Source organism: Ursus maritimus, unplaced genomic scaffold (genome assembly GCF_017311325.1).
Source record: "Ursus maritimus isolate PB19 unplaced genomic scaffold, ASM1731132v1 scaffold_16, whole genome shotgun sequence".
In the NCBI taxonomy this organism is placed as follows: Eukaryota; Metazoa; Chordata; class Mammalia; order Carnivora; family Ursidae; genus Ursus; species Ursus maritimus.
Window position 1 is genome coordinate 61,892,434 of NW_024424008.1, and position 18,872 is coordinate 61,911,305.

At 40.7% G+C, this 18,872-nt stretch overlaps 1 protein-coding gene across 1 annotated transcript in view; it reads right to left on the reverse strand.

Annotated features, from left to right (window-relative positions):
* DYNC2H1 (dynein cytoplasmic 2 heavy chain 1) overlaps positions 1-18,872 on the reverse strand; it is a 299,576-nt gene that overhangs the window by 18,789 nt on the left and 261,915 nt on the right. Inside the window, exons 86-87 of the mRNA XM_040631281.1 lie at positions 5,254-5,363; positions 4,244-4,325 (exon numbers count right to left, since the gene is read on the reverse strand). Coding sequence (XP_040487215.1) covers positions 4,244-4,325; positions 5,254-5,363 — 192 coding nt within the window. The remainder of the gene's footprint in view (positions 1-4,243; positions 4,326-5,253; positions 5,364-18,872) is intronic.

Consider the following 18,872-nt stretch of genomic DNA (forward strand, 5'->3'; position numbering starts at 1 on the left):
GTCATTTTTTAAAGAAAAGAGTGAAGCTCAGAAAGTTGAAGGTAAAGCATCTGTGACATGCCACGCAGAGCTGAGAGAATAATGAAGAGTTAATCTCTTTCTCTAGGTTAAGCTTAGTGTACATTTAGGGAATTATGAAAATAAAAATATAACTATTTCGATATTAGTTCCACATTTCTTCTTTAAAAGTGTTTATTCTTTTAGTCTCTGCACTGTTCATCTACCCTGAGTTCACCTAAAGGCAACAAAGGTCAAGTCAGGACTTTGTATTCAGAGCCGCATCCATAGTCTCATAATGTGAACTTGATAGAAAATAGACAATTTTTTTTAAAGGTTTTACTTATTTTAGAGAGTGCGCACCTGAGCAGGGGAGAGGCAGTGGGAGAATCTCAAGCAGACTCCCCACTGAGCGTGGAGCCCGAGGTGGGGCTCAATCCCACGACCCCAAGATCATGACCTGAGCCCAAAACAAGAGTCAGACGCTTAACCACCTGAGCCACCCAGGGCCCCAATACAGAACGATCTTATAAATATTACCTAGTACCTTTAGGTTTTATCAAACGCTAAATGAAAGTGCTATAGCATTTTAGAATCAAGAGAATACTTTATGTTGGAAGGCCTACTAGAGTTTAGCAGAGAATGGGCTTCAGGGAGTGGTGTACGTATGAGGCAGTAACAGTACAGTATGCCTTGACAAATACTTTTGAATAGCTCATTTTACAGTAAGATTGCTGTACCATAGAAAAGATAAGCAACTTGTTAGTGAGAGAGCTGGTATAAAAACGGAACTGTTGAATTCCTGTTTAATATTTTTTCTACTACAGCACTGACACGATGATACTTGGGCAATTTAAGAGTTGATAAAGCATGCTGGCCTTGAAAAAATGTTAAAATTTACAGAGTACCTGCTCATTTCGGTGCTAGAATCTCTCTAGGTAAGACATTTGAAGGCCTCTTCTAGAAATTTCATCAAGTTTCAAGCTGAATTAGTCTGCCCGGAAATTTGTAAACATAGTTCTTGGTGACAGTGCCACAACTTGACCATGTCATTGGAGGATCCCAAGACAGAAACACGTCATTGTTCTCTTCTAACGAGGAGCGGTGCTGAGAGACTTGTTGGCACATCTGACTCTGACAGACATCCTGGGCTCCCCCAGCCTCCCCTATCCCTCAAACTGCCCAGACCTGCCACTTATAAGAAACACCTGAATCTGCCCTCTTCTCTCTGCACCCTCTACGACTACGCTGTCATGACATTTAAAAGCCATCTGTGGAATTTAAAGACTTCATCATTCCCAAGAATGAAACTAAAATGTAAGAATGTCAAAAAGTAATACTCTATCGTTTGTATAATAAAATAACATATCAGGGATGAGAATGGTATCAACAAAGGTTACCCTTGTTTCAACATTAGTTCTTACTTTTTTTTTTTTTTTTTTAAAGATTTTTAAAATTTATTTGTCCAAGAGAGAGTGCACAAGCAGGGGGAGCGGCAGGTAGAAACAGGCAGAGGGAGAAGCAGGATCTCTGCTGAGCTCGGAGCCTGATGCGGGACTCGATCCTGGGACCTGGGGATCATGACCTGAGCCAAAGGCAGACGCTTTCCTGACTGAGCCCCCCAGACGCCCCTGTAGTTGTTCTCTGAAGGAAGGAACGAAAGAAGGCGGTCCAAACACTTCCTTTACTGCTGAAAAAGAGCTTGGAGGATCTACCTAGTCTCCAGGCAAATGGATTTCCTGACGTTAAAATGAAGAATTCCGCAGGCTCCCCTTCCATTTACAAGAGTACTGAGCTAAGCACCCAGCCACAGAGCCACAGGCACTGGGCCAACAGGAGCACAGCAGCGTGTCACCCCCGAGAAAAGCCTCAGGAAGACACAGGACTCCACCAGCCCCAGGAACCGCGGCGCAGCAGCCGCGCGGAGCTGGCCGAGGACTTGTCTTCTGCCTTCGGTGTGTGGTGGCCTCGGCATCAGGGGGACGGCTGGGGGCCCAGCCGTGGGCGAGCCCGGAGTCGCGAGCGCCCGAGGAGCCTGACGCAGGCCGGTCCTGGCATCACGCGTCGCCACCGCGGCTCACGAGCCACCGATGGGTGACGGCAGCGGGAACCGGAGAGCACCGCGCTTCAGGGCCCGCAAATCGGCATGCGCACGTGTGCTCGCGCGGGGCTGGCGGGTCTGAGATGTCGGCTGGTCTGGGGAACTGCAGCCTTGCCTGAACATGTCAGTGGCTGAATTCCGTCGAGGGTGGCAGAGGTGCAAGGAGAAATAATGAAAAATACACACCCTCCCGTGCACGTGTGTTCCCAGAGAGCCTTACAATACGTGTCTGAGGAAAGTGACCCTAAGTCCCTTGATAAATGAGACAAGGACTCAGATTACTCCATTAACTGCTTAAAGTCACAAGGTTCTTTTTTGGAGAACTAAAATTAGAATATTGTTTTACTAACTGTCAGCCTTCCCCTCCCCCCCCAATCTACAAAACATGACATAAAAACTTAGGGTTTTCTGGTTGTAAATAGTTTTGTTCCCGTTTTGTAGAACAGAGGCAACATAGTTCTGGAAATATGAACACACTTTGACTCGGAATGTAACTCATTTCCCTTGCTGTTTCTACCACTGTGAATCTGCAGAATGAGGCCACATACCATACGTGGGGCTCAAGCTGCTGGAGACCACACAACGTGGTCCAGGGCAGGGCTCCTGGATGATAAGCGTCCCCTCTCTTTCCTTAACGACTGGGCAAGAGTGTGTGACCAGCAGCAATAGAGATGGAGTTCTTACAGGTTAGAGCTCAGGTTAAAATAACATGCCACGGGATGAAAGAAAACCGTTCTAATTCCTTTCCTTTCAGGGGAGAATTTTAGAGCTATCTACAGAAAGAGCCAGCTTGTCGTTAATGAAGAGATTCTGGCTCACGAGAGTACCATTACAGACGCCCCTACACAGTGCCTCTCCTCTCGTAGGCCCAAACTCACAACCCAGCAAGGGCATACCTGAGCGCCCACTACGAAACTGCTATCGTTTGACGTATTTGGGATACAATGAAACCACAAAAAAATGACTACTCTCACGGGACTTACATTCCAGTGGAATAAGACAGACAACAAATACACATAATAAATTATATAGTACGTCATGAAGTAGTAATGAAAAGAAAATTGCTAAACTGGGAACTACAACTATGTAAAAAGAACTTCTGAAAAGCCAGTTGCCTAAGGTTACCTAAGTTGAAGAAGTATAGTCTTATGTTTAATTTATATAAAGACTGAATTATACGTGATGTCGACTTAAGATAGGGAACATTCCACTCTCCAAAGACAGACCAACAGCGGGACGGGCCGAGCAGCCCGCTACCACACCTGCTGGGTTAGGTCAGCGGAAGGCGGAAGGCGGAGAGGCGGTCTCCACGCGCGGACAGGAAAGAAGAACAGCTAAAACGCTCTACAGCTACTCAGGAGGGCGGCCGTCACTGGGGAGAGGGTTTCCACTGCACACGGTGAACTGGTTTTGTTATTAACATATGCGTGATTACCTACTGTTATTATTATAAAATGGATTTTTAACAGGAAAGCTACCAGAGAAAAATTTATGCTGCAGAAGATGGCTTGACTTTTTTCTTTTTAAACACATACATCTTGGGGACACCTGGGTGGCTCAGTAGGTGAAGAGTCTGCCTTTGGCTCAGGTCATGATCCCAGGGTCCCAGGATCAAGTCCCACATCAGGTTCCCTGCTCAGTGGGGAGTATGCTTCTCCCTCTGACCTCCCCCCTTCTCATTCTCTCTCTCTTTCAAATAAATAAATAAAATCTTTAAAAAAACCCAACACAGATGGCTTGAATTTAACACTGAACTAATATACTCACAAACTGTAAACTCCCTGAGGACAAGACTTGGTCTATTTTTCATAAACTATACTTTATACATGCTTTATTATATACTTAATATTTACTGAATTGAATTCTAGAGCAGGAAACCTAACTGAACTTCAAGATTTGTATCATTTTTTTTTTTACCAAAAGTTACATTTTTAAATATGTTGTGTCCCTAACATTATTATCTTTGCATTAGAATTTTGTTTTGTCCAAGTTGCTTCATCCTAAATCTTCACTTTGTCTTTTCACACTGGAAATACAATCTATTTCTGCTGATCTTATACTAAAACGATTGGGGTTTCAGAGCCTTTATCAGAGTTGGTAATATTATTTTTAGACTTAGATAAGCATCAGAAATTACTGCACTACCTTTATCTGCAGCTTTGCTTCTTGCAGCCGACCTTTCCACGAGGCTACAAACTTAAGGCTATCCACAGAGCAGCCCATCGCCCTGTAACAGAAAAGCATCCACTGTCAGAAAGGAAGAATCCTCCAGAATTAAAATACAAATAGTAACGGAAGACATACTCCTGTTCGTTTGCAACTGAAATATTTACAATGTGCAAGCAAGCAGATTTCTTAAACAATGTGCAGCATCTCAGACCTCATGCCAAGTCTGTAAAGTTAACTGGTTGCGCCACGTGCTGTTCCTGGAGCACACGCAGCCTCGCGGTTTCATTTTCACAATCTCTGATCGGACCGTCACGTGGTAAGTGTGCCGTAAATGCCTATTAGTTGAACTGAAACACTGATATTTATGAAACAATCCTCAGGCACTACACACTGAAATCCCCCCAAAGCAACACAGAACTAAGTTTAGTTCAGTTTATTTTTCCAAGCATCTTTTATTACATTCTAATTTATTTAAAAAATCAGTCCATACGATATGATTATCCAAGTGTGTTACGAAAAAAAGAGCTTGATCTTAACTATCATACCCCGCACCCCACCAGGACGCCTGGTCAGCATGTCCAACAGAAATGTCTGCAAAAAGAAAAATGCTTTCGTGCAGTGCAAAGTGGTTGCCACAGGTGACTCCATGTGGCTGGTGTGACTGAGAAATTCCAGGCTTGCTTTTATTTCACGCTGACGCCTTTAACTACAGGCAGCTCCATCGCACCTCCGCCAACCCCGTCAGACTGTAGCCACAACCAGATCGTCAACATTTTAAAAAATTAAATTTCACCTTTTTCAATTCTAATGAAAACATCATAATTATAAGCAATGCTTTTTAAACTAAAAGTTCACCGTGTTAAGAAATGTCAAGTATTAGGAAATAACACATCTCCCTTAATTCAATAATAAGTTTATTTCTTGCCAACGAAGGGAATGTGATCCAAAGCAGAGGGACAAACACGTCAGGAGTTCACCTTGCTCACCTTGCCGTCTCCTGGCGAAGGGCGTTGAGAAACGTGTCTGGGTGGAAGAGCTCGGACAGGTCAAGTGTATCAGAGAGAAGAGCCTGCTTCTCAGCTCTCTCTACCCAGCTCTGGATGGGGAAGAAGTAAGACACGCACCCATTTAAAAACTTTGTAAATTTGAAAGACAAATCTACTAAAGAACTCTTACATAAAAGTCCTGTTCAGTGAGAAAGTTACACCATTTCCAGTTGCTCTGAAATAGTGCCTGGAAAAAAAAAAAGGTTTCTATTTTACATCATGTGAGGTCTATTGTAATTTTTTTTTGATATAACATTCATCTATCCATCCATCATAAAAACAGCTTCCTTGCACAAACTTTTGCTGGTAAAAATCTGCTCCAAAAGTCTAAAATATGAAAATTAATCGAATATGTAACATTTCAGCTGGGACTGGCACTTCTCGTGATAAGCCACCGCTCAAAGTGCGCTCGGAAGATGAGCTGAGAATGGAGCCAGTTCCGGGTCTGCTGCAAATGTGCCATCTCACGGAATCAAGCGTTATTACGGTGGAGGGTAACGTCCAAGAACAAAGGGCTCTTTGTGAAAAGGTGTTTTTGAACAGTCTTTTCTTCTCATCTGGCATTATTTATAAACCCATTCTATCCCAGTGGAGAGATACACGTCATCACTAGGCATGTTTTATGAGTTTAATAAGAAATGGCCATGTGGAACAACTAACAAAACGACGAAGCCTTGTACAACACTGACTACATACGTGCTTCCCGCGTATTAGCCAGTCCTTCCCCCGCCGGCGCGAGGGGAGTGTCCTCCTCCTTTCACAGGCGAGGACACGGACACGCGGCAGACAGACGAGCTGCCCTAAGTGGTGTGTTTCTGTGCCACACTCCGTACAGGTGCTGAAGCGCCTTAAGGGAAACGTGACTTACCGGTGATTTCCGCGTCAGTCTGTCAGTCCAATTGCAGCACAGACACACTGCCATGGTAACGTCGGCTGGTACAAACCCGCACAATTGTCATCTACTCAGCCATTCATTTCGTATGATTTATAAAGGCTAGGAAACACTGCGTTTACTTAATTTATTACTGTACAGAAAAGCGACGTTTCATGTGCTGAAACACCCCGTTATCCACCCAAGCACGGACGTCTGTCAGCCAGGCGCAGGAGAGGAGAAACTCCAAAGCTACTGTGTTTGCATTAACGTCCTAATGCCTTTGACCAGTCCTCCTACCCTGCAGCAAAAATGGTCCAGTGTCCCTAATACCAGTTGATAATACGCGTATTTAAAGAGGAGAAACAACTTAAAAGAGAGCTTTTTAACAAACTATGATGATTTCTTCTTGGATATTATCCTTTAAAACAGTAACACTCTATACAGTACCTATTTTCAATAAAGGATATTTAAATTATTCATTGTTTACTCCCTATGAAATATTTTTGTTATCTGCCTATTTTCATTAGCTAAACATAGCTAACAAATTATGTTTGCGTGATCTTTTATTATAATATTTAACGCGTACATATTTCAAATTAATACTATCATTAACCTCTTAAAATTAATTAAAAAATTTCAAAAGAGTTGTTGCCAGTAACGGACATATGCACATGTTCAAATTAATTAACAACTAAAGGGTGGCTGACCATCAGATCTTTACTTTAAGTCTGAATTAATAAAATTAGTAACCAAAGGAAAAGCTTCTATGATCCAAATGTTCTTATTAGTCCATGGTGGGGGGAACTTTTTGTCTGTTACGCTTCAAGGCAGACTAAAACAAAGGCATATTTGATAAGATGAAGTTTAAATAACAAAGATTCTCTTACTTAATATGTATGTTGTCTTTGAACAGCAAACTTCATAGTGAAAAACACAGTGAAGCATATTTTTTAAAAAATTACATTTCAACCTGTTTACAGCAGCTTTATTCATGACCATCAAAACTGGGAAGCAACCAAGACGTCCCTCAGTAGGTGAGGGATAAATACACCGAAACAATGAGCTATCACGCCACGAAGAGACGCACGATACGGAGTTCAAGAAGGCAAGGAGAAAAGGCGACATTACTACAGGATTCCAATAATATAAAAGGTGAAACTATGGAGACAGGAAGAAGACCAGGGGTTAGCAGGGAGGGGGAGGAGGGGGTGGAGCAGCGGAGCACAGAGGAGTTTGAGGGCAGTGAAACTACTCTATGATGCTGGAATGATGAGTACGTATCATTATACGTTTGTCCAAACCCACAGACGTAACATAGCAGGAGCAAATCTGAAGGTAAACTGTGGACACTGGGTGATTATGACCGGTCAATGTAGGTTCATCCTTGGTTAAAAAAAAGTACCGTTCTGGTGAGGGATGAGGATGAGGAAGGCGACGTGGATGTGGTAGCAGGGGTGTGTGTGCAATGCCCCAACGTCTGTACCTTCACCTCAATTTTGTTGTGAACTAAAACTGTTCTAAGACAGTAAAGGTATTTTAAAAACATTTATAGTCATTTTTAAGAATAGAAATAAAGACTCAAGTAGTACAATCTTTAATGATCAGCAGTACGCATATATGGATTGGGCTTTCAGCAAAGTTGTAGGCATATTAGCTAAAATATTTCTCAGTAAGTGTTTTTCTTTGCTGCTGGCTATCAGCCACTTTCTTTTTAAAGGATTAGGTCTGAGACTGAACATAACACCTACATGCCTCTCTTATGATTATGAGGCTGTATACCTCTAATTCTTCAAATGATGTATAATAAATGTAATTGGGGAGTTAAGCAAATAAAGCGTTGGGTAAATTTTTGACTGCTGAGTGTGCACGCACGCACGTGCACGTACACACAGATTCAGAATTATGGGAAGTAAAACTTCTTAACTGAGTGAACCACAGAGATCATCTACTATAGTTCCCTTATTAAAAGACAAATAAAATGAGTTTCCTGGGGCACCTGGGTGGCTCTGCCATTAAGCATCTGACTCTTGAATCCAGCTCAGGTCATGATCTCAGGGTAGTGAGATTGAGCCCGATGTCAGGCTCCGTGCTGGGCATGGAGCCTGATTAAGATTCTCTCTCTCCCTCTGCCCTTCCCCCAACCCTCCCTCCCTCTCTCTCTGCCTTCCACTCTTAAAAATAAAAAAAAGATTTTTCCAAGGCAATACAGGATGGTTTAAGAATGTTGCAATATTTTATCAAAAAATATGCTAGTGATGAAGCAGAATTTATGAATAAAAATGGCATGCATTCAGTCACTTAGCATTTACAGAAAGTAAGAGCTTATTATCTTGTTAGAGGAGATAAAACATGCACAAATAACTGCGATAAAAAGTATTAAATGGAGACCGTCCACGGTGGTGGCATAAGACCCTGAGTGCACCTCCTCCCACGGACACACAAACCTGTCTGTACCCACAGAGTAACCCTTCCTGAAGAAGAGCTGGAAACTGATCGAAAAGCTCTGCACGACAAACAAGAAACCACAAAGAGACCACACAGAGAAGGTGAGAAGAGATGGGAGACACAGTAATGACAGGAACCTCGTTCCCAATGTGAAGACCCGCAGTGGGGGAAATATCCCTGAGGGGCCTCTCTCTGGCTCACCCACCCTGGGACCCAGCAAGGAAACAGTGGTTTAAGGGCAACTGGACCGAGAGGGAAGGAAGACATTATCAACATAACAAAGGCCATATATGGCAGACCCACAGCTAACATCATACTCAATGGTGAAAAGCTGAAAGCTTTTCCTCTAAGATCAGAAACAAAACAAGGAAGTCCACTCTTGCCACTTTGATGCAACAAAGGACTGGAAGTCCTAGCCACAACAATTAGTCATGAAAAAGAAATACAAGGTATCCAAACTGGAACAGAAGACTTAAAACTGTCACTATTTACAGATGACATGATTTATATAAAAAACCCTAAAGATGCCACCAAAAAACTGTTAGAACTATAAATGAGTTAATTAAAGTCACAGGACACAGAACTAACACCCAGAAATTTGTTGCATTTTTATAGTTAATAATGAATTGTAAGAGAAATTAAGAAATTAATCCCACTTAATGGTTATATCTAAAAGAATAAAATACCTAGGAATAAATTTAACCAGCAGGTAAAAGACCTGTACTCTGAAAATGGTAAGACATGATGAGAGAAATTAGTGATAACACAAATAAATGAAAGATACACCATGCTCATGGATTAGAATATTGTTAAAAATGTTTATACTAGCCAAAGCCATGTACAGATTCAGTGCAATCCCTATCAAAATACAACAGTATTTTTTCACAGAACTAGAACAAATAATTCTAAAATTTGTACAGAACCACCAAAGACCCTAAACAGCTAAAGCCATCTTGAGAAAAAAGAACACAGCTGGAGTATCACAATCCCACACTGCAAGATACACTACAGCGCTGCAGTAACAAAACAGGATGCTACTGGCACAGGGGTAAACACACAGATCAATGGAACAGAACAGAGAGCCCAGAAATAAACACAGGCTTACACAGTCCATCAAAGGACAACGGAGACAGGACACCCAACGGGGAAAAGGCCACTCCTGAAGCAGCAGAGGAAACTGGACCACCTTCTGACATCATATGTGAAAATAAATTCATAATGGATAAAAGACCTGAATGTAAGATCCGAAACCATAAAACTCCTAGAAGAAAACATAGGCAGGAAGCTTTTTTATGACAATTTTTTATTATGTTAGTCACCATACAGTATATCCTTAGTTTCTGATGTCGTGTTCCATGATTCATTATTTGCGTATAACACCCAGTGCTCCATGCAGTACGTGCCCTCCTTACTACCCATCACCGGCCTATCCCCGTCCCCCACCCCCCTCCCCTCTGTAGCCCTCAGTTTGTAGAATGAAGGCGGGGGGGTGAACAGAAGGGGGAATGAACCATGAGAGACTGTGGACTCTGGGAAACAAACTGAGATAGGAAGCTCTTAGCAATGTTTTTTTGGACCAGTCTCTTCAAGCAAGGTCAACAAAAGCTAAAATAAAGAAATGGAATTACCTCAAAATAAAAAGCTTCAGCACAGTGAAGGAAACCATCAAGAAAACGAAAAGGCAACCTACTGAAAGGGAGATCTGTGCAAATCACACATCTGATAAGGGGTTAATCTTCAAAACACATAAAAACTTATATAACTTAGTACCAGAGAAGAGATTTTAAAAATGGGCAGAGGACTTAAATAGACATTTTTCTCAAAGAAGATATACAGATGGTCAGACACACACATGAAAAGATGCTCGGCATCACTCACCATCAGGGACATGGACATCAACACCAGATGAGGTATCACCTCACACCTGCCAGAATGCTAACATCAAAAAGACAGAGTAACAAGTACTAGCGAGAATGTGGAGAAAATGAAACCCTCGTGCACTGTTGGTGGGAATGCAAACTGGTACAACCACTATGGAAAATAGGATGGAGGTTCTTCAAAAAATTAAAAATAGAAATACTGTAAAATCCAGCAATTCCATCTACGGATATTTACTCAAAGAAAATGAAAACACCCATTTGAAGAGATAGATTCACCCCTATGTCCATTACTGCACTATTTATAATAGCCAAGACACTGAAGCAGTCTGTGTCCTTCAACAGATGAATGGGTAAAGATTTGGTGTGTACACAATGACATATGACTCAGCCAGTAAAAAGAATAAAATCTTGCCATTTGCAAAACCAATGGTGGACCTAGAAGGTATTATGGTAAGTAAAACAAATCAGACAGAGAAAGACAAATACAATACAGTCTTAATTCTATGTGGAATCTAAAAACCAAAAGAGACAGATAAAACAAAACAGAAACAGATGTACGGATATAGGAAAAAAACAGCTGGTTAACCATAGCGGGGAAGTTATGGAAGATGGGCAACATTGGTAAAGATGTTTAAGAGGTATACTCTCAGAGTTATGAAATAAATAACTCATGGGTATGTGTTGTACAGCTCAGGGAATATAGTCAATAATACTGCAATGATTTTGTATGGTGACAGATTGAAACTAGACTTACGGGAATCATTATGCAATGTATAGTCATATTTGAACACGTTATGTCATGTATAACATACACTCCATGTGATGTCACGTCAGGTACGTCTCTACGACATACCTCACTACGATGCACACGTGGAGCTAACAGATGTTGTATGTCAATTATACTTCACTTTTTTAAAAACGTGTTAAGTGGAAAGCCACAAACGAAAAATGTTTCATGAGAGTTCTACTCCTATATGAACCAATAGATACAGAATTTTAAAGGAAAAGGCTTTTCCCTGAAAAAAAAATTTTTTTAAAGATTTATTTGTTTATTTGACAGAGAGAGAGAGAGAGCCAGCGAGAGACGGAACACAAGCAGCGGAGTGGGAAGGGAAGAAGCAGGCTCATAGCAGAGGAGCCTGATGTGGGGCTCGATCCCATAACGCCGGGATCACGCCCTGAGCCGAAGGCAGACACTTAACGACTGCGCTACCCAGGCGCCCCCCCCGAAAAATTTTATATCAACTTATTACCGTTCATTTGTGAATACAACTAGGTATCACTTTTATGTAGGCTAGAGTTCAGAAAATAAACAACTGTACCTCTTCTTTTAAACATTACTCAAAAATGTTCTTCAACTAATTTACATATTAGTCAAAACTAAGATTTTCAAGGATGTAAAAGTCAGAGGCTAAAGCTATTAGTTACCAGTAATGAAATCAGTAAGTATAGAATTAAATCTATATCATTGCTATAACAAAATTAAATTCATATAATAAACTTTTTGAGATGAACTCGAAGGCAAAAGAAAAGCATCAGTTGTATACCACAGGCAAAAAACAAAAACAAAAACCCCTTCCCTTCAAGTGTTCACACACATTTATGAAGTATATCATGTATCTATACAAAAGGAAGCTGAACTTCCATCTCTGATCAAAATGAGAAAAAAATAAGAATCTAATATTTTATAAAGGCAGCATCACAGATCACTGGGGAATGGAAAAAATATTTCATTCCCTCAATAAATTGTGTTGGGGAAAAACGGCTTCATGTTTGAGGAAAAAAAGTTAAATCTTTAATTCGCATTCTAACCTAAAATTATGCCATTTAGCATTCAGAGCAGAATGTTATTTCACAGATAAATGGGAATGAAAAGACAATCAACTTCAGATGGGGAAGTAGAGAAGATTATGTCTCCCATTATAGAATGACTTTTAAAAAAGAAAAAGAAATATAAGTTATAGTATATAAATTTTATATATATAAAATATAAATAAAAGTAAGTACTGAAACTAAATTTGGAAATATATTTCCACATATATAAAAATAAATAACATTAACAGAACTGTAAGTATCTTATATGTCATAGCAATTAGTATAAAATGAAACACACTAATAAGCTGATGCCATTTTATTTTGTTTTGATGTACCATTTTCTTGGAAAAAGGGTTTAAGGCAAATAAATATTTTAGGCAATCACAACAATATACAATGGGAAAAGACAGTCTTGTCAATAAATGGTGCTAGGGAAACTGGACAGCTACATATAAAAGAATGAAACTGAATCACTTTCTAAAACCATACACAAAAATAAACTCAAAATGGATTAGAGACCTACATGTGAGACCTGACGCCATGAAACTCCTACAAGAGAACACAGGTAGTAATTTCTCTGACATCGCCATGGCAACAATTTTCTAGATATGTCTTCTGAGGCAAGGAAAACAAAAGCGAAAATAAAGTACAGGAACTACATCAAAGTAAAAAGCTTCTGCACAGCAAAGGAAACCATCAACAAAACAAAAAGTCCACCTACTGAATGGTAAACAATATTTGCAAATAATATACTTGATAAGGGGCTGATATGTAAAATATATAAAGAACTTAATACAGTTAAACAAAAATAATCCAATTAAAAATGGTCAGAGGATCTGAATACACATTTTTCAAAGAAGACCTATAGATGGCCAACAGAAACATGAAAAGATGCTCAACATCACACATTATCAGGGAAATACAAATCAAAATCACAATGAGATGTCACCTTACACCAGTTAGAATGGGTAAATCAAAACGAAAAGAAAAAGTGTTGGTGAGGATATGGAGAAGAAGGAACACTCATGCGCTGTTGGTGGGAATGCAAACTGGTGCAGCCACTGTGGAAATCAGTATGGAGGTCCCCCAAAAAATGAAAAATAGAAATAACCATATGATCCAGGGGCACCTGGGTGGCTCAGTTGGTTAAGTGTCCGACTCTTGATTTCGGCTCAGGTCATGATCTTAGGGTTGTGAGATTGAGCCCCAAGTGGGGCTCTGCTGAGCGTGGAGCCTGCTTAAGATTCTCTCTCCTCCTCTCCCTCCACCTGCTCCCTGCCCCAACCCTGCTTGCAGGCATGCGCTCCCTCTCTTAAAAAAAAAAAAAAAAGGTGAAAGGAAAAAAAAATACCATATGATCCAGTAATTCTACTACTGGGTATTTATTTACCTGAAGAAAATGAAACCATAATTTGAAAAGACACATGCACCCCAGTGTTACTGCAGCATTGTTTACAATACCCAAGACAGGATAACAACCTATGTGTCCACTGACCGATGAATGGATAAGATGTATACACATACAATGGAATATTACACAGCCAGAAAAAGGATGAGTCTTTGTCATTTGAGACAACATGGATGGACCTAGAGGGTATTATGCTAAATGAAATAAGTCAGACTGAGAAAGTCAAATACCATAAGACTCTGCTCATAAGTCAAATCTAAAGAAAACAAACACATGAATTAAAAAAAAAAAAAGCAGAATCAGACCTACAAATACACAGAACTGACAGAAGCTAGAGGGTAGGGGTGTAGGTTGGACAAAATGGGTGAAGGGGAGAGGGAGGTACAGGCTTCCAGTGATGGAATGAGTAAGTCACGGGAGTAAAAGGCAGGGCACAGGGAATACAGTCCATGATATCACAGTAAGGATACGGGATAGACAGTACCATGCTGTGGTGAACACAGCATACTGTATAAACTTGTCAAACCACGGTATGGCCAGGGAGAATAGCTTTGTGGCTTAAACACTGTTAGGTTACTAAACGTCCATCTGTGATCTGCCTTGGTAATGTTCTGCCTGCACTTGGAAAGACTGTCTGCTCTGCTGCTGTTGCATGCAATACCGTTCCGTGTACATTACTTAAAAGTTCTTCAAGTCTTTGATAACCTTACTGATTCTTCGCCTACTTATCCAATTATTGAGAGGGATGTTTTGAAATCTCCAACTTTAATTATGGATATACCTGTTTCTCCTGCAGTTTTATCAGCTTCTGTCTCATGGACTTTGAAACTCTGTTAGCTGTGGAATGTTTAGCATTGTTATGTTCTTTTGACAATCTGATCACTTTATCATTATTGAATAAGCTTCATTATCTCCTGTTATATTCTTTGCTATGAAACCCGTTTTACCCAATTTTAAGACAGCTTCATGTTTTTGTTGTTTTGGGGGTTTTTTTTGACAGGTGTTACCGTGGTATAGCTTTTCCATCATTTTACTTTTAATCTATTTGTGTCTTTACATTTAAAGGGCAATGCCCTGATGCCCTACAGCCAACATATCTGAATTTTATTTTATCCAATCTGACAGTTTTTAGTTGGAGACTTTGAAAATTTGTATGCTTGTAAAATGCTACTTAATAATTTATTATTTAGGGAAAAAGTGAGCTTTAAATTGCCATATCCTGTACAAGAAAATTTTAGGATTCAAGGCTGAGCAAGATAGAATTCAATGAGCAAAATTACAGCTTCAATTTGTTTTTAATTTTTTTAAAGATTTCATTTTTTATTTGAGAGAGAGAGACACACACACACGCATGTGGGGGGGCAGGCAGAGGGAAAGGGAGAGAGAATCTTAAGCAGGCTCCACGCCCAACACGGAGCCTGATGTGGGGCTGATCCCACAAACCCGAGATTATGACTCAATCCAAAATCCAGAGGTGGATGCTTAACTGACTGAGCCACACAGGTGCCCCTTCGATTTGTTCTGAGATGACACCTAAACGTAGTGTTTTAAGGGAAAGAAGAAAGATCAAAAAATTTATTTTTTTACCATAATCATGTCTTGGTAAGATTATTTTTAATGACAAATATTCTAGTCACATGTGATAATAATGACCATAAATAATTTCTAAACATAGAAATTACATGTGTGAGGAATATTTGATAAACATAAAATTCAGTGTGACTTCATTTATGAATAATGTTCCTGGCTGATTAGTGGTTGAAATTAAGGCAAATGTTATTCTTTAAAGATGAATTTAGGGGAAAAACTGGATAAAACAGTTCTCTATTGATAACTAAAGAGCCTCCATGAACAGCTAAATCAAGTATTTTTGATACATGCATTGAAAATACTGAAATTTGAAGAAGATATTGTGAAGGCCTCCCGGCAACCACAATGAGAAGCCCGCGGCCCGCCACACAGCTGCCCCAGCTCTCGTCTCCACACACCCTCCCTTTGTGTTTTATCCCATAAGGAAGCAAAGCCCATTCGTCTCCCAGATTCTCCATGCGCTGGTTCCCCTGCTGAGACTTTCCTCTCTGGATGTTCATGGTTTGCTTTCTCACTCCATTCAAGTCTCTGTTTAAATACCACCTCCTAAGAGAGGTCTTACCTGCCCATCATACCAAAGTGATACCCTCTCCGACCCACTCACTTTCTAGCTCCCTTAATGACATCAATTTTCTTTATAGCATCCTAGTATTAATTAGATATAAAGTTCAGTTCAGCTTCAATACGGCTACGATCTATTGTTTGCCTTCACCTTCTGGTAAGCCCAATAAATAGATGCCTGCTTTTAAAAGTCCTGGCATCCCAGAAATGAAGGACGTCAATATTTGTAAAGCACAGATGTTACTACCATATCTAGTAAGTGTAACAATGTTATTAATTCCAACCAGGCCTGACATTTATATTTAGTTGATTTACGATCATATATAGACGGGCATTTTATATGCCACTTGGAGTAAAAATAACCCCTATCTGCTCTATAGGTTGAAATTATTAGACTAAAGGATAAATATGTACTTGTTATTGCAAGAGTAAAATTTTTTAAAACAATGACCGTGCAATTGTTCATATTATGTGAAAAAATGAAGAACTCTACAGTTCAGTAAGTAGAGAAAACAGGTTGATAATACACGTCTTAAGTCTACGGACTCTGAGAAACAAACTGAGGGCTTCAGAGGGGAGGGGGTGGGGGAATGGGACAGGCTGGTGATGGGTAGTAAGGAGGGCACGTACTGCATGGTGCACTGGGTGTTGTACGCAACTAATGAATCATCGAACTTTACATCAGAAACCAGAGAGTAATGTACTGTATGGTGACTAACATAATGTAATAAAAAAACATTAAAAAAAGAGAGAGAAAATGAAATTGCTAGATAAGTATAAGGAATAATGTTGAAAGCATTTTAGTAAAAAAAATATAAATAAATTTTAACTAATACAAAGTATAATATACCGATTTGGCTATGGTGAAATCCAGATCTTTATAAAGCTGACATACGTGCATTTGCAACATGAAATAAAACAACACTGAAGAACAAAATTTAATTCTAGGTTCGTTAGTTCTCTCTAACCATAATGCCTTCAAGGGGAAGTCCTAGTCGGGACTACTTCTATCTTGAGAGGATAAAATACCAATGGCTATGGACTTTGCCATTTTAAAATTTCTCAGGGAGGAAAAATCTGATATCATTTACCAAAACATCTAATGTGAGTCATCTTCAATTCAAACATAAAAACAAGATAGAAAAAAAATTATATCTAGCACGTATTTATTTTTTCACTTATAAAATTTCAAAAACAATAGACATTAAAAGAATACTTATTTAGAAAAAACTTTTGAGATTTTAAAAATCCACGGAGGTTAAAAAAAGCTTCACACATCACAGATACAGATTAGCAATCATCTTCAGGACATTTAGTAAGGAAGGAGTTTTTCGAGATTTGCTTAAGGTGAGGCTCTTATGTTCAAGGTTCTTCCTAGAAAACGTATTCCTGCGAAGGACTTTGCTCGCCTGTCTGCCCCGGACGCGCACAGGGGTTAGCGGCAGCATCACTGGGTCTAGCCCAGCGTCAGGTGCACCCACAGGCAGATGAGCACATGGCCCCGAGTCCTTCCAGAGGGTGCGCAGGTGAGCGCGAGGAGCTCAGGACGCGGCTACAGCAGGAAAACCGCAGACACGTTTTTAGAGGTGGCAGGTAGCCACGCGGAGCAGGGGAAAACCGCAGGGACCAGCCAGCCACCCTCAGGCAGCTTGGCGCTCAGCGGGGCTGACCAGGAGACGGGCCCCAGGGCTGTCTGATCTCATTATAATATCATTTGCATTGTGGTGTCCCCGCCCCCTTTCCTCTCAGGTGCTGCTGAGAAGATGGCCTATGTGAGCATGTGCAGTGGCTGGAGAGAGGAAGTCAGGGCAGGCACACAGGGGGTGTGACAACGAGCACTTAGGAGAGGGGAGACCACAGAGACCCCTAAACACACAACGCAGCAGTCAGCGGGCTGCTACCACCCTTGGTGCAGGCCGCTCCTCTCTGTCTGGGGGCTGGGCCCTTCCCTCAGGAAGCATGAGACCAGGGGCAGAGTCCACCGGCCCCAGGACACTTGCACTGCCCTTCTGTGGCCCAAGCCAAGGCTGCAAGACACAGACGACCCCCTGTAGCCATGTCCTTCCCTAACTAACAAGCCGATGCCCTGACGGCGGGGGGGGGGGGGGGGGGGGGGGAGCGGCTGTGTGACCCCAGCGGAACCCTGAGATGGCCAGTCTCCTGCAGGGACCACAGCTCGTCTGCCAGCACCTGCTGATTGTGCAGGAACCCTAGCGTGTCTGCTTACACGGTCCCTACATGGTTTCCGTGGTAAAGCCTCTTACTATGCCACGCCAGTCCCTGCCGAAATTGGTATGCACGTGATAAAAGCAAGATGCAGATAAAAATTCTGGGAAGACCTTGTTATCTTGAAAGCCAATTATGTTGCTATATTGTCACATTTCTAGAACCAAGATTTATCTTCTGCAAGCAGTACAAATAGCATGGTTTATAGGATTGCTTCCATAAAACTGTAGATCATCATAGACCACAGACTACTACTTAGTATTCCAAATGTGCAGGACAGTTGACCATAGGCAGAATTTATTAGCTGACAGTGCAAAGAAATTACTGTCCCTGTACAACATGTAACTCCTAAAATCTTATAATACTACTGCTATAGCAATAGCTGTATTTTACTGGGTACTATTTCAGTTATGTGCCCTAAGTTCATTCTATGATAGTAACAACACAGTTTAAAGCTCAACTGTATATTAATCTTCAACCTCAGGTTTGGGCCAAGATGTATTTTTTTCATGAAATTCCAATATTTATCTATTTATTTATTATCTATTTCCTTCACTAAATGTAGAGATTCCTGTTGGTAGGAATTCATGATTTCCTCATTACTGTGTATCTCCAGCACTTAGAGCAGTGGTGGCACAAAACAGAAGCTCCATAAATAAGTAATGAATGAATATATATGAATATATATGAATATAAAAGATCCATAACATACGTCTTCTGAGTATAGGATATAAAAACAGGGAGGCTAGAGGTTTTGGAC